The sequence below is a fragment of the Lonchura striata genome, chromosome 5, assembly GCF_046129695.1.
Source record: "Lonchura striata isolate bLonStr1 chromosome 5, bLonStr1.mat, whole genome shotgun sequence".
Lineage (NCBI taxonomy): Eukaryota > Metazoa > Chordata > Aves > Passeriformes > Estrildidae > Lonchura > Lonchura striata.
This window is the reverse complement of record NC_134607.1, coordinates 17,419,929-17,446,243: the sequence shown is the minus strand read 5'-3', so window position 1 is coordinate 17,446,243 and position 26,315 is coordinate 17,419,929. Positions and strand designations below refer to the sequence as shown.

Here is a 26,315-nt window from a genome sequence, read left to right as displayed (position 1 = left end):
TGGTAATAAATACTGTGAAGAATGCTGCATATGCAGAACAACTATTCTTACATTCACTGAAGCTGTCCTTGAATCCTATTCCTAAAGAAATAAGAAAGAGAAGTTGTCTTGCATTAGGGCTTTGGTCTTCTCATGTATCAGCTGATCAGGAAAGAACCTACTTTTCCATGCACCAAGTCTGGCTTTGTAATATTGTCCAGCTCTCAGTGGACAAACTATGGCTTTACCTGTGTTTTTCATAGTGCAAAACCACGTGTTTATTTTTCCCCCCAGTTTAACAATATGTTGCTCTACTGCGTCCCCAAATTCAGCCTGGTAGGATCCAAGTTCTCAGTTCGAACCAGAGTTGGCATAGATGGCATGAAGATTATAGAAACCCATAATGAAGAATATCCACACACTTTCCAAGTGTCTGGAAAAGAGAGGACACTGGAGTTGCAGGCCAGGTAAGCAGTCTTTTTAGCCAGTTTCTTGAGATCAAATATATACATACAGAAGAGTGGATTAACAGATTTAAAGAATGAGGCAGCAGATTTCATCTTAATATTGGTGTATTGAAAATAGCCTAGGCTGCCAAAAAATCATGAACTGTCAGTCCTAGAATCTCTCTGAGTAGATGTGTCTAGGATGCATAGCACATTGGCTAACTTTGCAGAAATGCCCACAATAGCTGTGAATGGGCTGGCTGGGAATTCAAGAGCAGTGCCAAGGCAGCCTATATGGTCACTAGACTGGAAGTGTTTTAGACTGAAGTGTTTTAGGACACTGGGTGTGTTAATCACTGATGCCTCTGGGATCTGAGCTGCCTTGGTACCGAGTCTGTTCACCCTAAGGCAGGTCCAACAAGCAAAGGTGTCCCTCCCAGTGGATTCATCTCCACAGAACAGTTTTCTGCAGCAGTAGGTGGGCATCTGCTTTCCTCTGTTCCTCAGGCCCATTTCCCATCTACTTGTTTTCTTCCAGTCCTAAGTACCAACCTCCTCCTGGAAGGCAAACTCTCCTTTTAGTTCTTGTGTCCTTTTCCTCCAGGTGCAGTCTTCTGACTGCCACTTCTTCTGCTTTGCAAGTTATTAGTCCTTGTATCCTCCTTTTGCTGAGTTGCCTTCCCCTTACCCTTTTGTTTAGGCTAAATCAGCCCTGTCTAGACTCAAAGTGAGATGCTCCTCCTCTCCTTTTAGGCCTGCTTAAAAATCCTGATCTTAGCAGTCAGGGTTTCATTGCAGCGAGGCCAGGATTAAATAAACAGGAGAATGTCCATGGTGGGAACAGTTTTGTGTTGGCACCATGTATCTGGGGACAAACCATAGCTTGCTAGTCAATGAACTTGCAAGCTACTTTCCTTTATGGAAAACCTGTAATATTTAATGAGAGTTACAGCACAGTATGTGCAAAGATTACAGCATATAGGTATTTACCTACACTTTCATTTAATTTCAAATTAAATATGTACTTTGGAAAATGACACAAAAAACCCTTCCCACTAAGATCTGCAAAATTTCTGGGACAGGTTTTTGGCTATCAGTCATACCTACTGTAAATTGCTGTGTGATATCTTGCTAAATATTTTGTAAATTGTTATGCCATATACCTGTTTCAGTGGTGAAAGGTTGCATCTTGCTATACCATTTCTGAAGCATGTTTTAATTGGAAGAAAATTGTTACAGCAAAGTTTGCTTTGTTAGCTTTCCTACATTACCAGTATGAGAATGTTCATTCCATTAGTTTATTTTAGGTGAGAGAAGCACAGATTTTTATCTTTTGCTTTGTGATCATTGTTAGGATACATTAAGGCTGTACAAAACTGTGAAGGAATAAGTGCCATGAAGCTCTTACTCAATTATATTAGAAAAATCTTTATTTATGTATGAGCAGTGTATATACCCTATGCCTTAATGTCCTTAATTTATGAGCTTGTATTAATACTAATAATTTTTAATTTATTATTGGCATGTTTTTTAGTAGGGGGATTATATTTATTTTTCAAACTACTATTGGAGTACATTTTCAATTACTGTTTTTAAACAGCTGGTAGATTATTTCTTTGGAAGGTGGCTGGTCAGGTACCATGCCTAATAGCTCAGCTTTTTGTTTTTACTGTAAGCAGGTAGGAAGAATGATTTTGGCTGCTTGGCCAGATTTCTTCTTCCTCATATGCAGATGGTAGGTGGGAAGGGCAAACAGTAGTTCAGAATTCTGCCAGCTTAAAAGTTCTGCTAATACTGCAAAACAACAGGTGGGGAGCTGTTTTGATATGTTGTAAAGGTTCTCTTTTGCATCCTTCAGAGCAATCCATAGAAAAATTATTTTTTATATGACTGGTATTACATGGTGCAGCAGGGTTTTTTCCTATTATCCAAGGAGGAGGCCAAATACAATGAAGTGTTAATTCTCATGTTTCTAATTTTTGTCTCCTGTGTGGTTTGTTTTGGGGTTTTTTTGGTTGGGTTTTTTTGTTTGTTTGTTCATTTTTATTTTTTAATTTGGACAGTTAACAATTAGTATTGTTTAAATTCTTGAGAATTGCTGCAGTTACTTGGCTTTTGCAAGAAGTTGTTGATAGTGGGATAATGTTTCCTAAATTAGTCTCAAACTAATGTGTCAAATATTTCTTTTAGTTCTGAACAGGATAAAGAAGAATGGATAAAGGTAAATTCGTCTACATTTTTATTTTCCAAACATTTTGTCACTGAAGCAATCAGAAAAGTAATATTCATGTTGTCTGTCTCTATCTTCTCTCTGCTGATCCATAACTGGTCAGAATGCAGAGTCTGTTTTAAATTTTACCATGTCTGAGGAATTTCTCCACTGTTTCTTTAGGCACTTCAGAGTACTATTGAAGCTTTTCAGCAGAGGAATGAAACTTTCAGAAATGCTATTGCTAAAGAATATGAAGACATGCCTGTTGAAGTCTCTGTAAGCTGCTCTTATTCCTTTGTAACCTTCTTAATACCCATTGTGTTCTTCAATAAGTGGAAAAAGTTTGGCAGAATCTTTGTTTTCAAGTTCATCATTCTTAAAGCAGAGTAATCACAAAGCAGTCATCTTATTGGTAATTGTTTTTCTTCATAATGCCAAATCTTGTAAACAAGCCTCTTTCTTTCTTAAAAAGTGTAACAGAGAACCCTTTCAGTGATGCACCATGATTTTTGACTGGGCTCATTGTTATTCCTTTTATAGATTTCAAGATGCATCTTGAGCTATGTTTTGTAATTTCCTTTCCAGAGGACGAGAATAACTATTTTTCCCTATTTCAAGTCTGTGCAGTTTTTTGTTAATGTTTAAATTTCTTTTATTCTCCTCCTGGCCCTCCTTTAGAACGCTGAGCTTGGGAAGAGAGCGCCGAGGTGGATCCGGGACAACGAGGTCACCATGTGCATGAAGTGCAAGGAGCCCTTCAATGCACTGACGAGGAGGAGGCACCACTGCCGAGCGTGTGGACACGTAAGTGCAAACCCCCCTGCCTGCAGCTGCTCAGCAGGCCTGGCAGGGTCTCCAGGTGTTGGAACCCAGCACATCCCTCTGGCTGCCCTGGCTGTCTTGAGACCCTGGCAAGGGGCTTGGAGACCTTGGCACAAAGTCATAAACACCGTGGCTTCGATTTTAGCCCATGGAAAAAGCTGCCAACTTTGTATGAGGAATTACAAACCATAAGGGTTTGAGTAGTGTGATTGTTGAATTAACACAGGGTGAAAAGTAGAATTTTGGGGTTTTTTAGAATGGGGTTCAAGGGACCGAGATGGAGGGATTTGGGCATGTCCTGACCTTCTCCTTCTTCTTGCCCTCCATGTCTTGCTGTGCTGGTGACACTTTTCTATTGGTTTAAGGTAGAGACACACTGTCTAACATAAATGATAGATATTGGCACATTATTGTAAACATAGTACACATAGTTTTTAGTATAAAATGTAGACACCGCCCTAAAAGGTAGACAGGATACCATGGCTGACTTGTTAGACAGAGCTCAGCAGGTCAGAGAAAGAATGTTACAGATAAGGAAAAATAAACAAACTTGAGAAGCTGACCCTACGCATTTAGACTCCTTCTTTGGCTGCGTGAGCTGGGAAACAAAGACTTTTACATTCTTGGGGTCACCTCGATCCACAGAACCCGAGGTCCAGGCACCTGCTTGATTTCTCATGGCTCCTTGCATTCACAGAATCTTAGAATGGCTTGGGCTGGAAGGGACTTTAAACATCATCCAGTCCCAACCTCACTGCTGTGGGCAGGGACCTTCCACCAGACCAGGCTGCTCAGAGTCGCATCCAGCCTGGCCTTGAACCCCTCCAGGAATGGGGCATCCACAGCTTCCCTGGGCAGCCTGTTCCAGTGCTGTGGAGTCTGCTGCTGCACTTGTAGCTGAAAGAAGTAGCCATGCCACCAAGGACCCTCTGCCTGCTTTAGCTGGCATGGTGAATTTGGAGGTCATTAGGAGCAGCTTACATTTGTGTACAATGTCCCAAGGCCCTGCACGCAGTATATTGATAGTTTTGGGAGACCTCTACTAACATGAAGAGTTTCAAGACCATATTAAGATGGTATAATCCAGCATTATTTCAGGCAGCACTGGCTGACTCCATCAAAACACTGTAAAACCCTGCAGTTCTTCATTAAGTTAACTTGGAGCTGCTCCCAGCTGGTGTGTGAACATGTGCAAAGCATCAGGGAAGGAAAGAATGTGAGGGTGGGGAGAGAGTATGGCTGCTGCTTTCCATGCAGGATGCTACAGTAATATATCCAGCTTGAAAGCAATCATTAGACAATGGTAGTATGATTTGTGAGTTTCCAGAAGTTAACGTAATAGCAAACATACTGTGCTTTCTTCTCTTGCCACCCAGCAGCTCTGCCTGTCTCCACCAGATGGTAGTACAAGCTCAGATTTAATATTTATGGTACAGGGTGTCTTGTCTGATTTCTTTCTAATGTTTTTAGGTGGTATGAAGGCTTGCTGCATCATAACACTGCTTTTGTGCTTTGCAGGACACTAGAGACATTTTCAGAAGCTCTGAATTATTGGTTTTACAGTTGTCATAGAGGGTTTTTTGCCAGATCTTTCCATCTTAAAATTCTGTTAATGTTAAAAGCACACCCTCCCTTTTAATGTCCCTTTTTGTTTAGACTCCTAAATACTTCCCTCTATTATAGTTCTGTCACATCTCCTTGTGCTTTAATTTCAAAATATTTTTTTCATGGGAATTAATTTGGGCTAGCAATGGTGGTTTTCCAGAAGTTACTAATTTGGAATACTTAACTAGTATTGTTTAGACCTACAAGCTGAAGGTGGTGATGTAGATTAGCACTGCAAAGCCATGGTCCATAACAAAGTTTTGTTCAGATGTGTTAATGGTTCAAGTCCATTTATTTACTTTTCTTTCTTGAATTACTTCACTCATATTTTTTATTCAGGGCATCTTTTTTCATGTGGAAGAAGAATTCTGTGGAAAAACATTTCAGATGAAACAACTCTGATATCTCTCTTGCATTTCAGTTACATATATACTGAAAAGAAAAATAATGAAAAATCAGTGGATATTGGCTTATTTATTCTGTGCATTTATTATTTGATTTTAAAATTGTACATTTTATATGTATAGGTATATATGCATTTAAACATGCTAGTATTTCTTAGCAAGTTAAAGAAGTAGCCATTTCTGATTTTATTAGACTTTTATCATTAAAAGTTCATCTTAATTTGTAGGTTTTATTCATTCACATAACCTCATTCTTGTTACATAGAAAACAAGGTGGTAAATGTACCTTTTCAGATTGTCATACAAAGAAACTGCCAGCATGGCTTGTGCTATATTCTGATTCTACACCTAACTTGAAACTACAGATATAATTAAAAACTGAATGTGATTTTATGCAAAGCACAAAATTTCCACCAGGTAAATAGGAAGAAACACTTCTAGTTAAGAAGTAGTGGCACAAATTTGGAAAGCCATTAGTTTCAAGTAAGTTATTGTTGAGATATTATAAACACATCTTTCTTGTTCTGTATAATAAAAAATATACTACAAAATAGCATAATACTAATTTTTATTTATAGTTTAGTAAGCTTCTAGAAATACTTAAATATTATATGTATTTTACTTTTCTAAGGTGGTTTGCTGGAAATGTTCTGATTACAAAGCACATCTCGAATATGATGGGAATAAATTGAACAAAGTCTGCAAGGATTGCTATCATGTTATAATTGGTTGTACAGACAGCGAAGAAAAGAAGAGGAAGGGCATCTTGGAGGTATGTCATCCAAAATACTATATATCTGCAATCATTTTGGTTCATCAGTAGGTGAAAAATGGTAGCATTCTTGTAGAATTTATTTTCTCTTTGAGAGCTAAAAAGTATGTGGAGCAATTTCATCTCATTCTATAGATTTTGGTTTCCAGCACACACCTTTGCAAAATAGCTTTGTTCTTGCAACTTTGCAATTTTTAAGGGAATTGTAAAACTTAGAACTTGTTTGCTTCTTTCAGTTACATCAGCTCCTTTGACAAAATTTAACCTTCCCTTATAAGTTTTCAGTTTTCTTCTTCTGCACTTAAGCTTTCATTTTAACAAACCCCACTGCTACCAGTTGGTTTTTGAAAATGTATACCCGGACTGAAAGAACTGGGGATGGAAATTAGGACAATGGGGGAGAATTTTGCTTTTCCTTCAGAGTCTGAGTAGCAAGATAATGTTTTGATTAATGTAGGAAATGGACCTTTAAGTTGCCAGGTTGCCCTCAGCTTTTGGCATCTGAAAAGTCAAAGTCAATGGAAATTTTAACACAGAATAATTTTGTGTTCTTTCTTATTATCTCAAGTTCACTATTTAGCTTGAGTAGCATTTTAAGCAATTAATCTAATCTTTTCTCTGGGATTAGTGCTTGAATGCTTATATTATTCTTAGAAATGTGTTTGAACTTGATTATGTCATAATATTTTGATTGTCAAAGTAGATAAGTTGTCATGTTGGATAGTTAGTGGCATTTCAGTGCCTAACATGGTGTTGTTTTGGAAATCAGATGTTGTAGATGCTCAAATACAGAGAAAGGCTGCTGTGGTGGATAAAATAAAAATTGGAGTGATATAGGAGTCTATAATCCAAAGTTACTGATGAAAAAAGGAGCAGATTACACATGATAAGGGAATATGTGTTGTGATTGTATGTGTTTATTATACATATATTCTACATATACATATATTCTCCATATTCTCCATAAATCCAGACCTTCTTGATCTTTCTTGGGTATTTCCTGAAGCCTTTTTGCAAATACTATCCAAGAGTTGATGTGAATGGTGATAAATTTCCTGATTTTTCTGGTTTTGGTCTTTATTGAAGGAAAGTTTAATTTCCTTTTTATGCTTTCTACTATCTCCTAGATTGAATCTGCAGAAGTCTCTGGAAATAGTGTCATATGTAGCTTTCTTCAGTACATGGAGAAGTCCAAGCCCTGGCAGAAGGCATGGTGTGTCATACCCAAACAGGAGGCTCTTGTGCTCTACATGTATGGTGCTCCACAGGTAGGTACAGGGGAAATTGGAAAGAGTTTAGTAATTATTGTCACTGGTATTTGAGGAAGAGACAACAAATAGCTTGGGAATGGAGGAAAGATTCAAGTGTTTTCACCAAACTGTCCAGTAAATGAGAAGTAATGGGTAGATTAGTTGTCTGTTCTTAATAAAGAACTTCTCCTTCTTAGGATGTGAAAGCTCTGGCTACAATTCCTCTTCTGGGCTACACAGTGGATGACACTCCAAAAAGTGCTGACCTCCCCCATAGCTTCAAACTGACCCAGTCCAAGTCTGTGCACAGTTTTGCTGCAGACAATGAGGAACTGAAACAGAAGTGGCTGAAAGTTATCCATTTAGCTGTCAAAGGTGAGACGCCAGAATGTCAAAATGAACTGCAAGTGAATTTAGAAGAGCAACCTGAATCTTCTAAAAAATCTGAATGCTGAAGCTTAAGAACACATGGCATTTTTGAAGATTTCATTTGAAATTGTGGTTAACCTTTGTGTTAACCTTTAAATCAAGGAAAAAAAAAAGAAAAAAAGAAACTTTTTACTACCATACATATCTTGGCACTTTATGTTTGGGAAAGAATTCTGGTCTTTTTAGGGATCTTTTTCTTATATTTATGTTCTGTCAATAAAAGTGATGTACAGGTCCATTTCAGAGACCTTTTTAAAAAATGTGAATGCTATTAAAAATACTAACTTTACTGTACTGCTCATTTGTTTTAATGCAATTTTTTTTAAATCCAGTTGCTCTTCAGTTAACATTTGCTACTTTCATTAAGAATGCAAATATTTGAAGCTTCCTCCTTACATGTTAGGACTTGCAACAGGATAAAAGATATACCTCCACATTGCCAAAATAGATCTGTACTTAAATATGCAGGGACAGATTAGTTTAATGTATGTAGTTTATAGATTGATTTCCACAGTTCTGTATATATGTTGTATTCACTTGTATCTTTTTAATTAAAGTAATGCAAATTGCTTTCACAGGTATATTGGCTTTTAAGATTTCAATTTATCAAGGAAACAATCTAATGATTTTCAATGTAGAAATAAATACCTTAAATATGAGAAAACTATATATAATATATGTACAGTATTAAAAATGTACAATACTTGATTATTGCTTTGATTTCGTGATACTGGGTTCTTATTAGTGAATAATTTATTTTTAAAAAAGCATGTTTTCTATTTGAAATTAAACACAGTCCTAAATTGAAAAATACTGTTCAGTGATTTGTTTTAATAGCTGACACTTAATGATCTTGATATTTTTATGCATCAAAAAATTAGCAGCAATGTAAGTGGCATGCAATGGACAAATGAATTCCAGTTGTGTTTAAACAAGTAGTCTCTTTTCTTCAGTGTCCTATCACTGTTAGCTTTTAAGAGTGCAGTAGTTTGTTGCTCATATGCAGTATGTGGTTTGAGAAAAGCAACAGATTCTAGTAATCTTCTGGGAACGTGTATTTTTGCTATTATGGTTATTGGAGCAAAAAAACCATTTTGAACTTAAGTTTTTTAATTTGTGTAGAAGATTAGGTATTGTAATGCTTATTTATGACAACAATCTCCAAGGATTCTTGTTTTAAAGTGGAACCTGGTTTATAAAAATTTAGTATGAAGTCTGAGCTTGCAAATCTCAAGTTTTATGAACTAACATTACTTGTTTTCTGCTTCTGAGTATAAGAACTCGCTGGCTTTACAATATTAAGTCCTTATGAACTTCCATTCTTATTAGAGTTTTTATACATAGAGGCAAATGATCTCCATAACATTTTGACTGTAATATCCTTGAATGAAATATGGCAAACTCAGAGGTAGTGATTGACTATCAATTAAAATCATCACTGTCTTTTCTTTTTGAAACCATTAAGGAAGGAAAATACGTAACTTCTATCAGCTTGTCATAAGAATATTCGGAAGTCTTACTTCTCAATAAATCTGCAATCTGTATTCTAAATCATGTCAAGCTGAAGAGTTCAGATTAAATTTTGTCAGCAACGTGACAGATTTAAATTTTTGGGTTTTTATCATGAGTTTGCCAGAGTAGCCACTGAACTCCTACTCCTGCTTTACTCTTTCTGAAACACTGTAGGGAAAAAAAAACCCAACTTATTTTGCATTTAGCAAGGGATTAATATCTGTTTGTAGCATCAAGCACACATGAGCGTGATGAGCATGCAGTGACCATCGTTCCTTCACAAGAATGTCATGTAACTTAATGTTAGTGGGATGGATTTTGCTCTCACCTGCAGGGATCCAGGATCTACCATATCCTTTAGATTCCACAGCTTTACACCAGTGTTAATAATGATCAGGACACGGAATGGTAGAGTACTAACTCTCCAGGTGACTTGGTGCATGTCCGTTCTGAATTCTCTTCCTTGGGTGCTCCCTGTGTCCAGATTGTCCTGGAAATAACCCTAGTATTGCTTTTACCCAATGTGCAAGCTCTTCTGTAATTCTCTTAGAGATTTTAAGTTATTTCTACTGGCAGCTGTGTTTACCTTTAGCAATGGGCAGATCAAGCCTGTTTTGATTCACATTGGTGAATACCATCAGATTTTTGCCAAGGTAATACAAAATCTCCCTAGTGTTAATACATGTAATCTTACATATACCTTGGCAAGGGATGGGGAACATTCAGGTAAGCAAGCAGATCTCTTGGTGGCTATCTTTCCTTCACAGCCATCTCCCAAGAAGTGGGTATCTTCTACAAGAGCCTCAAGTGCAATTGTGGGATATGGGGAGTTGTCTTCCCACATCCCAATGTATAAAAACAGTTTCCCATGGTCAAGGTGTTGAGTGTAAAGGAAGTTGCTTTAAAGGAGTTCTCAGATAGGAAGGACTGAGCTATAGTGAAAATATGATGATATGAATGTAGAGTCAATTAGGTTGGAAAAGCCCTCTAAGATCAATGAGCCCAACCATTTCCCAGCACTGCCAAGTCCACCACTAAACCATGTCCCTAAGTGCCACATCTACACACCTTTTAAATACCTTCAGGGATGGCGACTCAACCCTTCCCCTAGGCAGCCTGTTCCAATGCTCTGTGTTGGTGACAAAATATTTTCTAAAATCCAATCTAAAACTCCACTGGTGCAACTTGAGGACATTTCCTCTTGTGCTATTGCTTGTTTCTTGGGAGAAGAGACCAATCCCCTCCTTGTCATCATCTCCTTTCAGGGAGTTGTAGGGAGTGATAAGGTCCCTTCTAAGCCTTCTTTTCTCCAGGCTGAACACCCCCAGCTCCCTTAGCCACCTCTCACAGGACTTGTGCTCCAGACCCTTCACCAGCTCTTTGCCTTTCTCTGGACCCAGTCCAGCACTTCCATGTGCTTCTTATCCTATCTTTCATGTCCCAGAATTGGACATGGGGTTTGAGGCACAGCCTTGCCTGTGCATACAGGGGACAATCCCTGCCCTGGTCCTGCTGGTACAGGCCAGGACACTCTTGGCCTTCTTGCTCTCCTGGGCACATGCTGGCTCTTGTTCAGCTGCTGCCAAACCAGCACCCCCAGGTCCTTTTCCACCAGGCAGCTCTCCAGCCTTTCTTTCCCAAGCCTGTAGTGCTGCAGGGGTTGTTGTGACCCAGGTGCAGGACCCAGCACTTGGCCTTGTTGAACCTCTTAGAGCTGGCTTGACCCATTGATCCAGCCTGTCTGGATCTCACTGCAGAGCCTTCCTGCCCTCCAGCAGGCCAGCATCCTACCCAGCTTGGTGCTGTGTAGTGCATTCTGTTTCCTCCTGCAAATCTCATTTTAAGCCAGGTAGGAAGCTCCATTCCAGCTGAGTGATTAGAAGTAGCAGTTTCTGTGCTGCCTTATTGTTATAGTGGTATTGAGCAGTTGGAGCTACTTGAATGGCAGCATCTCCCAGATGAAGCCTTGTACTTGAAGCAGTTTGAAATTAAGCTAGCACTGGGAGTTATTTGGATCACACTGCTTCACGTTTGCTCTCAACATTAAATTTTATATAACACAGGATATTTTATTTACCCTAGTGAAACCCCTTTCATATTCTCATAATCAATTGCTTGGTCAGAATTGTTCTCTTCTGAGTCAGAATGCCTTGGCACCCAAATACATGGTTCTGTGTGTATTTTGTGGGGAAAGTACGTATTACAAATATTAAAGGACATCAGGAGATGGAGAAATTGCTTCTAAATTTAACCACCCTGTTGTCTTCATTCTCCACAGACAAGCTCTCCTAACAGCATCCCAAAGTTTAACTTTAAATTGTAAATTATGGCTGCAGAGGAACAAATCCAAAGTTGTAGCTGCTGTGGCTTAAGAACTATGATGAAAGCAGTGAAATTAAAACCATCATTCTAACAAGGTAGAAGCTATTCCCATTTGAAACACATTCTTAAATTCTTCAAGGAAAAGAAAAAATGCATTAAATTTGTGAGCATAAAGCTCTGTGTGCAAGGAATAAACTGTAACTAAGCACTCATTCATAATGCATGAAGGCATGTGAATGGCTCTTCTGAATTATTTAAGTTTTGCAAACTCTTGTGTTCAAGTAATGCTTGTTTCTCACTTTGAAAGGGATCACTCTTTTGTGCGATTTAAAGCAGACCAAAAGTTATTTTAGCAGTTTTATCTGTGTTCAACCAGAACAAGACATAAATTTATCATTCATATTTTTGGATCATAGCAATATATTTTTTCTAATTACTTATTTTTTCTCCCTACAAGGGGAAAATAGTGTGTCATGATATCTGCATGTCTGCACCATTCCTCCAGACCCTCTAAAAATTCTTTTTTGGTATCAGGTACTCTTGCTTGGTTGAAGAGCTGCTATAAAACCTGTATTATGTAGTATTTTCAAATCCCTTTATGCCAAGTAGTTTTGTTTATTTCAAAATGTATTTAACTTATATGTGCAAAATAGTTATTGACAGTACAAAACATTCTCTATTTGGAGTAGAATATTAAACCACTGTAATTGCATGTATATAAAGTAGCACCTTTTTATGCAAAACCATCTCAAAGTGCTTTATAAATATCCTCAAAAATTCTGTCTTTCATAGAAAAGAAGATCTTTATTACTCATGTTTTTAAGTTATAGATGAAGGCAAGGCACTGATTAAATATAGAGTAAATACACTACCACCTAAGTAAAATTTAGGTGAGTTTATATAAGTATGCTCCACAGACTTCCAAGTGGATTTGGAAGGAAAAAGAACACATATATTAAAACAAGTGGGAAAGATGTGGAAACACTTGACAGGTTGTTTGGGTTCCTCACCACATAGCTAGTATAAAAAAAATCAGCTTTTCATTTCAAGGAAAGATTTAAAAGAGGGTAGTTATTTCTTATACTCAAGAAAGCCTTTCTGGAAAGAAATAAACATTCCATGTAGAAATAATCTTAAGCAATAACAAAAGGTCTTTCTCCATAAAGCTGGTATAAACGAGCATGGGCCTGCTGGAGCTATTATACCTTCAATGATTTATATTCACATAGAATCTGCCTTACATTATATAAGGACTCTTGAGGAAGATGAAACTTCCACCAGTTAGGGAGCTGATGAGATACCAGGTCTCACCTGGAGTCACAGAGCTCAGGTGAACTTCCGATGGAGGTAATGGATGTAGGGGTGAATGTAAACTGGAAATATAAATCCAGAAGCAAATGACTAGAGAGAAGCAATTTTGTGGCAGAACTGACTACCCTTTAGGTAAATCTATTGGTGAAATGAGCGTCATTCTTAGTCTCTGTGGTGTACTGTTATTTGAAATCTGAAATTAAATACATGGGGTAAATGTTTTTTGCTCTAGTGCGTGACCCTTTTGGTGTGAGCAATTTAGCTAGCTGGTTCTGACCCATGGGACTGTAGGATGTTCCTCAGATAGGAGTTTTAATCTGCTAGCCAGATTGTTTCCTAAATCCTTTTCCTCTAACAAATGATAACATTATTTAATGATTACATATGTGTGTGTATATACACATCTGCATATGTATGTGTGTATATGTATATATGTGTATTTATATATTTGAGACTATTATTCAGATGACTTGTTTTCAAGCAGTATTTTACAATGAAAAAAAAATACACTGTGCTGCATTCAAAATAGAATGTATAATGACTGTGTTGAGTATGCTTTCCAGAAAAAGATGGAGGTAGATCTGCTGTTGTGGCATGTTTACTATTTCAGCCTATAAAAACAAACACAGAAGCCCCCATGAACATGCTAATTCCAGTGAGGATTTCAATCAGCTTCCTTTGAAACCCTGTGATTAAATTTCTTCCCAGAATAAACTATGGCATTTTGTTTCACCCTTTCCTCTTCCTAGCACAAGTGAATGTAGAATGTGGTTTTTTTTTTCAAAATCCTCAAGCAAATTTCTTTGAATAAAACATGTTTTCAGCCACTGCATAATACCAACCTACTTCTGTTTATAGATAGTAGAGTCATTAAGACTCTAGAGTCATAGAGTCATTAACCATTTATGGTGGAAACATTCAGAAAAGAGGGAGCTATATCAAAGCATTTTTGCATCTATGTGCCCTGGTATTTTAAGCCAAATTTGTTGCATGTAGAGAACAGTTTCCAATAGAAATATTATTTTTTTCTATCAGCGTCTTTTCTATTCTGCAACCCTTAAGGCAAATTAATACAGTAATTTTAATGGGAGCTGTACCAGCTGTAATGTTTGACATCAGAATTACAGGCTATACATGTTAATATCCCTTCATTATGGAAGCATTTCTGATTTTAATTACAAAAAGATTTCTTAAAAAAATAGTAATTGGAAGAATTGTAAATTTGTTTTGGTTTTGCAATAAAGTGAATAATATTAAAAAGGTGAAATACAAATGCCGTTGTAAGTTGTGCAAATCTAAGTCATCATTTTTATGATTAAGAAATATATGAATGTAATAAAGTTTAAGATATTGTACATATTTTCTGTAATATATGTATATTTGATCCTAAGGTGAGTTGAGAATTGTAAAAATTAAGCACTTTAATTCATGTTGAGTACGTAAAAAGAACAGAAATTTGTATCCTGTAAAATAAAAGCATCATTAAATAAGTATTGCTGGTTGACTCTTTTTTTTGTCCACCTACCAATTTTAATGATAAAATCTTTAAGCTGTATTTCTTGTTTTGTGTGATGGTGAGGACCAGTTGTAGAAGACTGGTGTCTAATTTGCTGTAATGCTGGTTACTCACAAGTACTGCGAAGTTGGTGAAATATGTATTCTGAGTTTATAAAGTGTGTATTTAATGCTATGGCATCCTAGGTGGAAAAGATAAACAATGTATGCACAGTTTAATCCAAATTTTTGTAATGGCAATGTGACTGGTATGTTATATGAGTGCTTTATGGATTTCTGTAGTGCCATCCCCATAGAAAAGTGCAGAAATAAAGGAAATTGTTCAGCAGAGCCCCAAATCTTTCTTAATATTACTCAATACTAAATGATCAACATGATCTCATGAACTGAAGTGGTGCTACAAAGCAAAAAATGATCAGGTAATTAGCTGGATGTGTCTTTTAACAGACCATAACAGACCAAAACTGGTTGCAGTTGCCTCTGATTTCCATCGTCTGCACACATTAAACCCGTTTTGATTGTATCTGATTTATTCTTGGTATTCTTCTGCAGATGGCCACAGTGTTGCAGAAAACACAGAAACACAAAACAGAGGAAAAGTTACCATAGTACTTGGTAGTTCCTGATTGGAAAGAATTGCATACAAGAATTTTTGTTTCATTTCTACATCTTCTTCTCTTTGCACACACTGTAAACAAATCAGTATTTGAAATAAGTCTCTGATTAACCACAGAGACTAATGCTTCCCTTTCTGTTTATCTAACTTACTGATTTTTCTGATTTTTTTTTTTTTTTGTACTGTGGTTAACTCTGTTCCAAACCTCATTTCCCCATTAAGCACAATGCAGTGACTTCTGCATGGAGACAAAAATAATAGCATTTACCCTTAAAATGTGCTTTAATAAGAGAACACAATTATAAAACTCAAACTACCAGAAATGGGGCACCACAGGTCCTACTTAATTATTTTAAATCAGCAGGATTAATAAGCACTGATATTTCTAAGTGGCAGCTAATTGTCCAGAGCCCATCAAGTTGGTGAGGAAGTGGTAGGTGTTGCCTCCCTGGCTTTCTCAAAGAGCCTGACTAACACTGCCTCATTATCACAAAATTGTTCTTGGCATTAAAGGAGCTTCCTGACATGAGAGAAGTAGCAGACCAGCCTTTGGCAAACACAGTATTTGGAGCTGGTTTGCTCTAAATAAATTGCTCTGGAGGGTCCTGTGGTGTCCCTAATGGATAAGCAGAGGGATCCTCATGATTGTGACCATTTTGCTTGGGAGCTGCTCACTCCCTGCCTTCTTGGCCCTGTGCACCAGGCACCCATGGCAATATTTAGCTCACCAGACCCAGGTCTTGTGTTTGGTTCCTTGAGGAACACCTTGTCTATGCTGCATGGTGTTGTTTCTGTCTCAAAACACAAAGCTCTTGTGTCATGAGCAGGATGTGCTGCCTGCCCCAGAGTTGACATGGCCTCCAACCATCAGGATCTTACCAAGAAAATTCATTAATACTTTCGACTGCCAAATTTGAATATTTTTTTGTTTGCTAAATGAAGGAAATTACTGCTGTCAGAAGCATTTTCTTATGGAACAGATCCTTAACTTGGAATCCAGTCTAAAGGTGAATTTCCAGATCCTAAAACATCTTCATACTAATTTTACTACCGTATTTAACTTACAGTTTCCAGATTTCTGGATTTGATTTATGCTTTGTAACATTAAAATAACATGTGCCTGAAGAAGTGGAGTTGTCTTAGGAGCAGAATCTGGGATTACTCTCTCTTTGGCCTCTGGTTGCCTCCTGTTCTCTTCTGCCCCTTCCATCTCCTGTCTGGGAGCCAGGCAGTCACAGCACCCTTGCGTGGAGAATGTGGAAATGAACTTTCTCTTGGGTTCACTGGACACTGAATTTGTACCTTGATTCTGTGAGCTTGTGTTTGGAAACAAGACTGGAGGTTTGTGTTTGAATGTTTAAACTTCGTATGCCTGACTCACTTTTCCAAACTCTAAGTAAGGGGAAATTCCTGCTTTGGGGAAATGGGTTTTAGATTCTAACTGCTACTGAATAGGGGATCCATCTCTCAGTGTGAAATTAAATTAATGACCCTGTGATGGAAGAAGACAGGATTTCATTGTACTTCTGTTTTGATGTGTTGCCTGGCATGTAGAATTTCCTGCCTTACCTGTTGTGTCTTGCTTGAGTATTTCTTGCAAAGTAAGTCTAAATCTTACAGCCCGAGGTTCTGGGACACAGATTTGCAAAAGGCCTGCCACCTTATCTGTGTTGTATTTAGGAAGTTGATCTCCAACTAGCACTAAGTTTGCCCTATGAACTGAATGCCATTAAGTTGCTAAAGTACATCCTACGGTTATGTTTCACATGGAAAGACCTGCATCCCTATGCCTCAAGACCAATCTGCAGCACAAAGCAAAGCATGGCAGGTGAGACATGAAGTATCTGCTATCATTACTCTTATGGACAGGGTGTGATGTTGTAAGCCACATATGCTCAATTGTTACATTGCCAACTTAAAATTTTGCCAATCATAAGCAGCATGCACAAGAAAAGGTGTATCATAAAAATAAAAAATGCTCCTCTTGGCATACTATTTTACCTTAAAAAGACTACAGGAGATTATCTTCTTTACTAGATCCAGAAGTAGAAGATACAAGCTCAGTTCCTCTGAACACCAGCAAGTTTTGGTTGAGGTAAGGTTTGGTTGGGATATTTTCTTTTCTGTTTTTGTTGCTTCACTTGAATGCTATGTGTGCATTTTGTTTAGCAATTAAAGTTACTTACTGGATAGTAGATAGGAGGTTATTGCCTTTATTCCCAAAACCTCGGTCTTTTAACATAAAGAGTCTTTACCTGAAAATTGAACTGCAAACCATTGGGGTGCTGAAAATATTTTACTGAAGCAATTGTTTCAGTATTGTGTTTGTAATTTCAAGTGACCACCCCAGTTGCAGCAAGGAGAGAGCACTGCTGTACAGGAATCCACAAGGATACAGAGATTACTTTCATCTCCAGCCTAAGTTTTTATCTCTATTGGCCCCATGGGAAAAGCTAATGTCTTCCAAATACCAAAGTTCTTGAGCTTTGTTACTGATTTATGAGGTTCAAATGTTGTGCTTTCCTTGTGGCTCTTGACCTCTGTTCTCCTCTCCCTCAACTTGAAACCTGCTTTAAGTTTCACGAGCAAGTTTTACCAGAAGTTGTCTTATACCCCAAATACCAGAGGAATTTAATAAATAATTTACCAGTATTCAGATTAAGAAAATAAAAGGAACTCTCTGTTTTTTAGTTCATAATGTCCAGCAAAGTTGCATCCCTGCCCCAGGATAACTTTGTTTTGTCAGACGCTGGGTGTCAGCACAGGTAACATGTTCCCCACACTCAGGAATTCCTATCAGCACTATGGTTTCTTACATCCAGCTGAAGCACATAAGAGAGCTTGCTTTGCCAAGTCAACAGAATTCCTTAAATATGGATTTCTCACTCTGACTTCTGTTGCTTCTGGAAAAGAAAAAAAAGAACAAGATTTAGAATCTCTCAGCCTGGGAAATCTGTGTAGAGTAGCCAAACGAAATGTCATTCTGTCAAGGGATTTCAGGAATTTATTTATCTCATCTTCCAATGGTGCCTGGTGTAAGAAACTGTTACAGTTACATCTGTGACAAGGTTGCTCTGGAGAATACAGAAACACCATTCAATTTGACTTCACATAAAATCTGATCTCTGCCAGACCCATATAATTTCTGCACTGCATGGTTCCAAAACGTGATATTAGTAAGGAATAATTTATATAAATATTTTGCTAATAGTGTTTTTGCAGCATAAAGCAGTATGAATGTATGAGGCACAACTGCTACATTACATACTTGATATATTTCAGTAATAATTCTCTAGACAAAAGAGGATGTCAGGAAAAATGCTTTGCTGAGGTGCTCATTTGTGGTTTCATTGTCTGGCATTAATGGGCTAAATGGCAAGTGACTTGTCATTACTGTCAGTGTGCCAATAAAAAAGACTCAGCTGTCTAAGAAAAATGGAAGCAAATGATGATGCAAAACTAAAAAGGAATTCATATCATGGAGAAAAAAGTCTGGAAATGTTCTCCTGATGTCAAACATAAAACCAAGGAGGCTTATATGGAAATTGGAAGATGACAAATACAAAACTCATATCAAATTGAATTTTTTCATTATATATAACTAGATAATGAAATTTACCACCAGAGGTTGTCATTGGAGCCAAGAATTTAGTGTGATGAGACAAACTCCTACTATATATTAAATAAAGCAACCTAGTTTGCAGAAACATGGAAGAAATATTGAACTGTCTACTTCAGATCTTGCAGCACTATCAGAATAATTTAACATACAGTTTTTGAATGATCTTATTACTGCATTTTTATATTTTCCCCAGAAGGCTGATGCTGGAAGGTCTTAGATGAGGTCCTGAAGTAGATGGATATCAGGTCACATTTGGTGTGGCACTTCCTATGTCCTCATGCCTATTAACTTCAATAACCAGTCTGACTACTATGTTCTTTATCAGATCTTTGAGTTTCTTGCTCAGTACAATGTAAGTCAGCCATGGAAATTTAGAGTTAAAGCTACAGACAATCATTGAGTGTTAAAATATTTATTGCTTTGTCACAGTCCTCAGCAAGGCTGAGGTAACTGTTGGTGCAGGCCATGAAACTTCATAGCAGAGGTATTTCTGGCTCTCAATTTTTAGCCAGAAATTTAAAATATGTTAAATGTATCATCATTCTGATGCTTCTTAGCTTTTTATCTTCTTTAGTATTTCCATCTTGCATTTCTTCCTTAATTCACTTCCTCCATCTCCACTGTGTTTCTCCATTGGTGCATACAGCCCTTGACAGACCTTTCAACATCTCTGCTGGGCAAGCTGGCTTGTCTCAGATTGGTTCAGCAGCTGGTATTTCTTCTGTGTTCTCCTTGAAATATTACACTGATAAAATTCTAAGAATAGCCATAGTGGGGCAGGCTAGCGGGCGAGGACATGCAGTGCTTCTGCATGCTGCTCTTGCAGCTCCTAAACATTGCCAGCTCAGAAACAGCCCCAGCTAGATTTGATCCCTACAGGTCTGTTTTTATATATGCAATGCATTTCTCCTTCTTAAACTAATCCATGAAACATCTGAACTAATTTAAAATTTTACTGTATACAGCGTCCTTTGGTAAGGAGCTCAAAAGGTCACCAAAGCTCCTGCAAGGGGTTACTGTCTTTGTCTTGTTCTGAGCTGGCTCTTATGTTCATTATATATTCCCAAAATGTCTCTATTGGAAGGGAGAGTGAAGAAACCTGATCCTCTTTCACCCACTCCAGGTTGCTAATGAATACACAGACCTTTGGTCCTTGCTACCCTGTGCCATATCTTTGTAGAGTGATCATTCTTGGCTTTCTTAGTTGGTTTTGATAGAGAAGCTGTTCCACACCTTTCATCATCCTTATTGTCCCTCTCTGACCCTCTTCCAGTTTTACATTCTTGCTGAGATGTCCCACTTCTGGTCTAAATTAAGACAGAAACCAGGTTTCACTTTGTCCATTTCACAGGGATGTCCATGAAATCATACGACAAAATAAAAGTGGTAGGAGAAAAGAGATTTGCATTTGCATAGAGAAATAAGCTGGTGTTAACCATTTCATTGGGAGCCAGCAGCTTCTTGTCCTGTGCAACTGGGATATTCCTTCCCCTTCCCCTTCCCCTTCCCCTTCCCCTTCCCCTTCCCCTTCCCCTTCCCCTTCCCTTTGCTTTGTCTTGCCTTGCCTTGCCTCGCCTTGTCTCACCTCAAGGAAGGAGATCAGCCTTAACAGGGAATAGCAAGCCTTTTAAAAAGATTATTTGTCATGTCAGGGAAACACTTCCTTTTGTCCTGGAAGCTGGAGAGATGGATGCCAAATGACTTTTTTGGTGTTAATGATCTCTGGGAGCCATCGGCTGCAGGCTGAGAGCTAATGAGTGAAATCACTGGATAATGTTTGTATGACAGGAAGCCTTCACCAGTCATTCAGAACCTTCTTCCCAAAATTTTACATGCATTAACTGCTTCTCTCTGTGCTGAATACACTGAATTTTGGAGTGTTTCAATTTGCTTAGCCATCTTTATGCTTTTATCACAAAATATTATCCCTCTGAGAGTGTGAAATTGCTTGGCCAAGAATGAGAAACTTTGCTGAAAAGATATACAAATAAGAACACATATCCATGTTCTTTCAGTTGACATTTGAGTGTTTCAAGATGTGAAGACTGGAAAAGACTAATTTGTATAGAACAAGAATAAGAATTCTAATGCCATCCAAAACTTGAAATTTTCAGAAGCCTTTTTACTCTGTTGCTTACAAGAAAGAACAAAGTCCATATTAACATAGTGCCAGCATATTCGTAATTTATCTTCCAGAAAATGCACTCAAAGGAAAGACATTTGAAGATGAGACAGCTTATTTGTTGTGATCTCACATCACAAGTCTGGTTTCATTCTATCTTTTTATAACACAGCTGATTATTAGATCTCACACAGTTCCCCCCTTGTGGCAGTCACGTTCTTCTCTCTTTCAGGATTTTTTATAGAGGACTACAGAGGAAAGAAAGAGAAAACAATTTCTATTTCTGTTCCTTGTTTTTCTCATGTAGAATGTGTTTGGATAATTGTTTACCTGGGGTGATTGCTTGATTGGATTCTGGTGAGGATTGTTTGAGCCTGATGGCTAATCCAATCCACCTGTGTCTGAAGTCTCAAGAGAGAGGGTCACAAGTTGTTAGTGAGTTAGATATGATAGTTAGAAAAAGTAGATATGTAATTTTAGTATCTCCTTTAAATAGTATATTAATATATTATAGTATAGTTATAATAAAGAAATCATTCAACCTTCTGAATTGGAGTCAGACATCATAATTTCTTTCCACCGGTTTCACCTACATTACAATACCCACTTCCTAAGATACCTCAACCTAACCTGTAATTACACATCTAAGTTGGAGAATTTCAGATGATTATCCAAGAGCCTCACAGCAAAACAACAAACATATACAAGAAAGCAAACAGAATAAATATAGCTGTACCACATGTGTCCATTGCAATTCTCACTATATGAACAGAAATGGAAGAATATTCCTTTCACTGGGCACTTTGGAGGAACAGATCTCCAGTTCTGTTCTTCCCCAGAAACTACCTCCATTATGCCTCTTCCCTGCCCCAGCAGCTTAATTTTCCTGCTCTTCTGGCAGGAAAAGCTCTAAATTACTGGCTCTTTGCAAATATTAAGTTCAATACTATATATGTTATGTTGGAACGCATAACATGTAACGCATAACACATTTTGTAGTACTACATTAATCCTTTTTAAGTCATGTGGTAGATACAGTTTTAGGTTATAACATAATGTTATAATGGAAAGTATGCAATGTAAGATATTTTTTTAACTAGTTCAAGAAAGGGATGAAATAATCAAGAAATTCTTTGCACAGAGATAAGGGCAACAAGACACCTAAGAGTTACTGCCTCCTTATTGGGAAAGACAAACCTCCTTCCACCTTCTCTCCATCTTTAAGGAGACACCAGGATTAAGGGGAAGGAGTTGATGATAACCAGAGAACACACTTTGTTTAAAAAGAATTTATGCATCATGTATGAGATATATGAATATGCAACAGGCTGCTGCTTTTAAGGGTTAATCCTTTGTCAGCGAGACACGCTTTCAAGAGGAAAGCATCTGAACGTTCATAATTCTTTGCTTTTTATTACCTTTTATTGTCCTAACTCTGTCTAAATTCTTATTACTCTATTTTTAGAATCATTTTATTACTATTAAGCTTGTAAAATTTTAAAACGAGCGATTGTCGTTTTTCAGACTGGAGGAGGCTCAGGGGCGACCTCGTCGCTCTCTACAGCTGTTTCCTGGGGACTCTTCTCCCTGGTGTCAGTGACAGGACAAGAGCACATTGTCTTAAACTGTGCCGGGGGAGGTTCAAGTTGGACATTAGGAAGAATTTCTTCACATAAAGAGTGGAATGGGCTGCCCAGGGAGGTGCTGGAGTCACCATCTCTGGAGGTGTGTAAGGAAGGACTGGAAGCAGCACTCAATTGACATGCGGCTGTTCGATCACAGGCTGGACCCAAGTATCCCAGAGGCCTTTTCCAGCCCGGCCGAGTCCGTGTTTCTGTGTGACAAAACCCGGCAATGACGCCTCAGACAACACCCCTCGAACGCCGGCGGCCGCGGCGCCGTCCGAGCGGGGCGCGGCGCGGCCAAGCCGCACGGCCTACAACTCCCATGGTGCCCGGCGGCGGCGGCGGCGCGCGCGGCGGGCGCGCGGGGGCTGCCGGGGCCGGGCCGTGCGCGGGGGCCGGCGCCGATGGCGGCAGGCGCAGGGGGCGGCTGAGGGAGCCGCCGGTGCCCGTCGCGTCCATCGACCGCCGACGTCCCGCCCGGCCCGTCCCTTCGCCCGCCGCTATGGAGGCGCTGATCCCCGTCATCAACAAGCTGCAGGACGTGTTCAACACGGTGGGGGCCGACATCATCCAGCTGCCGCAGATCGTGGTGGTGGGCACGCAGGTGAGGCGGGCCGCGCCGGGCCGGGGCCGCGGGCGGGCACCGCCCCGAGGGCAAGGTCGGGCTGCCCATCGCGCTTCCGCCGCCGCCAAGGGCACGGGGGAGCACGACGGGGGAGCGCGACGGGGGAGCGCGACGGGGGAGCGCGACGGGGGAGCGCGACGGGGGAGCGCGACGGGGGAGCGCGACGGGGGAGCGCGACGGGGGAGCGCGACGGGGGAGCGCGACGGGGGAGCGCGACGGGGGAGCGCGACGGGGGAGCGCGACGGGGGAGCGCGACGGGGGAGCGCGACGGGGGAGCGCGACGGGGGAGCGCGACGGGGGAGCGCGACGGGGGAGCGCGACGGGGGAGCGCGACGGGGGAGCGCGACGGGCGAGGCGGGCGGGGCGCTCTCGGTGCCCGCGTTCCCCCGCACGCCCTCGGCCGCTCCGCCGCCTCGGCCCCGGCTGCGCCGGGAGCGCCTCTGCGCCGCCCGCCCTCGGGCGCTTCTCGGGCCCGGCAGCTCCGCGGGGCCGCGGCAGCGGGTGCCCCGTATCCCCGGGGGGCGCGGCGGTGCTGTCACCGTGATCGCCGTCGCTACTCGGCCCTGACTTCCCTTCCTCGACAGCGGCCGTGCAGCGAGGGCCGGGCCGGACGGAGGGGATGTGGTAGCGGGACGGCATCTTGCGGGCGTGGATGGGTGTCCTTTCCCCGAGTTCTTGTGCCGTTTGGACTCTTTGTCTTAGCTGGCGATGGGGAGTGAAGGTGAGAGGCGAGGCCAGCGACTGTTGGCTGCAACAGTTGCAACACGTGCTTGTGAGCCTGGTAGTGCTCCTGGGCTCGAAGATAGCTCAGATCCTCTCCTATCTCTTCAAATGGGATCCTGCTCTTCAGCAGAACTTTTGGCAGCTGAACGTGCCTGACCAGAGCTGCAGCAGTCGCAAGGGAGTAGAAGATGAAGCTAATGGAGCGCTCGTTTTGTTTCTGTGATATTTAAATATGTATTGAATGTGCTGTGCTCCTTGACAGTAGCATGCTCACCGAAGACTTCAGTACCAAGTACTGTGTACTCAGGATTTTAATTGATAACTAAAAACACCAGCTGTACGTGTAAATGCAATGGCATTTTTCTATGTAAGATTAAAAAAGTACTTTTTCCAGTTTCACTTTATGAAGTGGCATTTTTTAAAAATACTTTTAAACAACTCTGTCCTAGTTATCTTTTCCTAGGTGTAAATACTTTCCATAAGTAAATACTGACAGTTAAAACAGTATTGACATGTGTTTGCCTTCAGTAGTCTCCCCATCAATATCAATATCTATTCGGGGCTCCCCATCTATATCAATATCATGTATCCATTATATTTATGAACCCCCAGAAATTAGCATGAAATTTCCTATCATCCCAAAACAAAGTCCTCTGTGGACTCCAGAAAAATATATACCAAAATATCTAGCAAGCTGTATCTTGGGGTTTTTTTTGTTTTAGTCAGGGTTGTTGGAAGAAAAAATTGTCTTTACTGACATAATAATTCTGTAGATACTTATTTTATGCAATTAGTTTTAGTTTAAATAAAATATTATTAATCTATTTATTTGGAGTCAGTTTATTGGAGACCAGATTTTTAGAGATGTGTCACATATGGGCTTAGAGCTGATAGTTCTGCTGCTGGTAGCTTTCTTCCTTTTATTTAACATGTGCCATTTAGACAGTAATGTTTCTTTGTGAACTGCTGTGTGGCCTTTAAGTTTGTTCACACACTTGATGTATCTGTAGCCCACTGGCATATGCTGTCTTTGAATAATGTTCACAATAAACAGTCTTGAATTTTTCACCTCCATTTTTCTTGTAGGAAGCAAATGCTGCCAGTTAAGGTTTCTGTAATCCTCTGTTAATTAAGTTATGCTTTTTTGCATCCATTTGCCACTTGCTTTTTTTAAATGACCTTTTTACATATTCAGCAAGGAGAGGAAAAGTGCTTTTTTAAGTAGTTTTCTGTTTATCTTTCTCTCTCTTCTCTACCCTTTTGTTCTTTTGTGCTTAGGTCTTTCTCTGCTTCTCATTCTGTGCATTAAGTTATTTCTTTCTTTTCTAGGTTGTTTAGAAGCTGTTTATAAGCCTTAACTCTGCTGTGAATATTTTCTGTTTTCCATGTTCCCTTCCCCCCACCTCTGTTGTTTGGTATTCATTTCCTACCTCCCTTGTGCCCTGAGCAATTGAAATGCTTTAATTTTTCCTCTTTCTAGATACATTTTGGTGCTAATTGCAAATTGTTTCTCAGTAAATTTTGCACATCTAGATGGCCTCTTGCACTTGTAGTGGTTTTCCTGCCATTCAGTCATATGAGAATTCCTTCTCATTCTCCCCATTAATATTGTGTAAGTTATTTCTGTATCCTAGCATAGAGTCATTTAAGAAGACTGGGAACTCTGCTGTAGTCAGAGGACACCTTCAAACTGCCCATTTTTCTTCACTGTTTCAGGGTTTTTCTGCCATTTCCAGATAGGTGTTCTATTTTTTCCCCAAGTCAGTATTCCAGTTCCATTTTTAGAACTGTATGACTAAAGTGCAAAAAGAAAAAAGTGTCCAGGTTAGCAATATGATATAAAAATATTAGTTCAGTAATGTTGTAATACTCAGTATTCTGATTTATACAAGTGCTTTGTACTCTGTATTTTAAGGGGTAATATTGTGGTATTGAAGTGCCTCAACTAAACACATTAAAACTACAGTAAAGAAGACAAGGGGAAGAAAAGTAATTAACGATGGCCTTTTGTGTGGATAGGTGGTATCACAAAAATTAAATGCCTACACTACCAAAGTGGTCATAAGATTTAGAATAAATTTAAGAAAACCAGCCAGACAACAAAATATCTGCCTAGAAGTCGGTAAAAATGAATTGTCTTTATTTATTTTTTGTGCCCTTAATTTTTTGAATATGTTTTTGATTTTTAGTAGTCGTCAGCCTAGTTTTATACGAACTTTAGTGTCAGCTTTGTAACAAAAATCTAATACTAACATAAAATCACTTTGTGGGCTTTATTTGCACTTGTTAGTGTTAACTGAAGTGGAGACATTGTAGCAAAATTGATGTAGCAACTGATGGAATTGACAGGTCAGATTTTGGAGTGACCTTTCCTGTGCACATTTATGGAGTTCTTCTGCTCAG

The 26,315-nt window shown here is 39.4% G+C and overlaps 2 protein-coding genes across 10 annotated transcripts in view; both read left to right on the top strand.

Annotated features, from left to right (window-relative positions):
• The window catches only part of FGD4 (FYVE, RhoGEF and PH domain containing 4), a 102,076-nt gene extending 87,521 nt beyond the window's left edge, over window positions 1–14,555 (top strand). For 5 of the 6 annotated variants that reach the window (XM_077783355.1, XM_021549370.3, XM_021549369.3 and 2 more), the window contains exons 11-17: window positions 274–446; window positions 2,616–2,646; window positions 2,818–2,913; window positions 3,316–3,441; window positions 6,100–6,240; window positions 7,368–7,508; window positions 7,688–14,555. In XM_077783355.1, the coding sequence (XP_077639481.1) occupies window positions 274–446; window positions 2,616–2,646; window positions 2,818–2,913; window positions 3,316–3,441; window positions 6,100–6,240; window positions 7,368–7,508; window positions 7,688–7,945 (966 nt within the window). In that variant the 3' untranslated portion in view covers window positions 7,946–14,555. The remainder of the gene's footprint in view (window positions 1–273; window positions 447–2,615; window positions 2,647–2,817; window positions 2,914–3,315; window positions 3,442–6,099; window positions 6,241–7,367; window positions 7,509–7,687) is intronic. The other variant, XM_077783356.1, reaches the window with a different exon arrangement.
• An 8,391-nt stretch (window positions 14,556–22,946) lies between these two features.
• Window positions 22,947–26,315, top strand: part of DNM1L (dynamin 1 like) — a 35,739-nt gene continuing 32,370 nt past the window's right edge. For all 4 annotated transcript variants that reach the window (XM_021549375.2, XM_021549373.2, XM_021549374.2 and 1 more), the window contains exon 1: window positions 22,947–23,168. In XM_021549375.2, coding sequence (XP_021405050.1) covers window positions 23,067–23,168 — 102 coding nt within the window. In that variant the 5' untranslated portion in view covers window positions 22,947–23,066. The remainder of the gene's footprint in view (window positions 23,169–26,315) is intronic.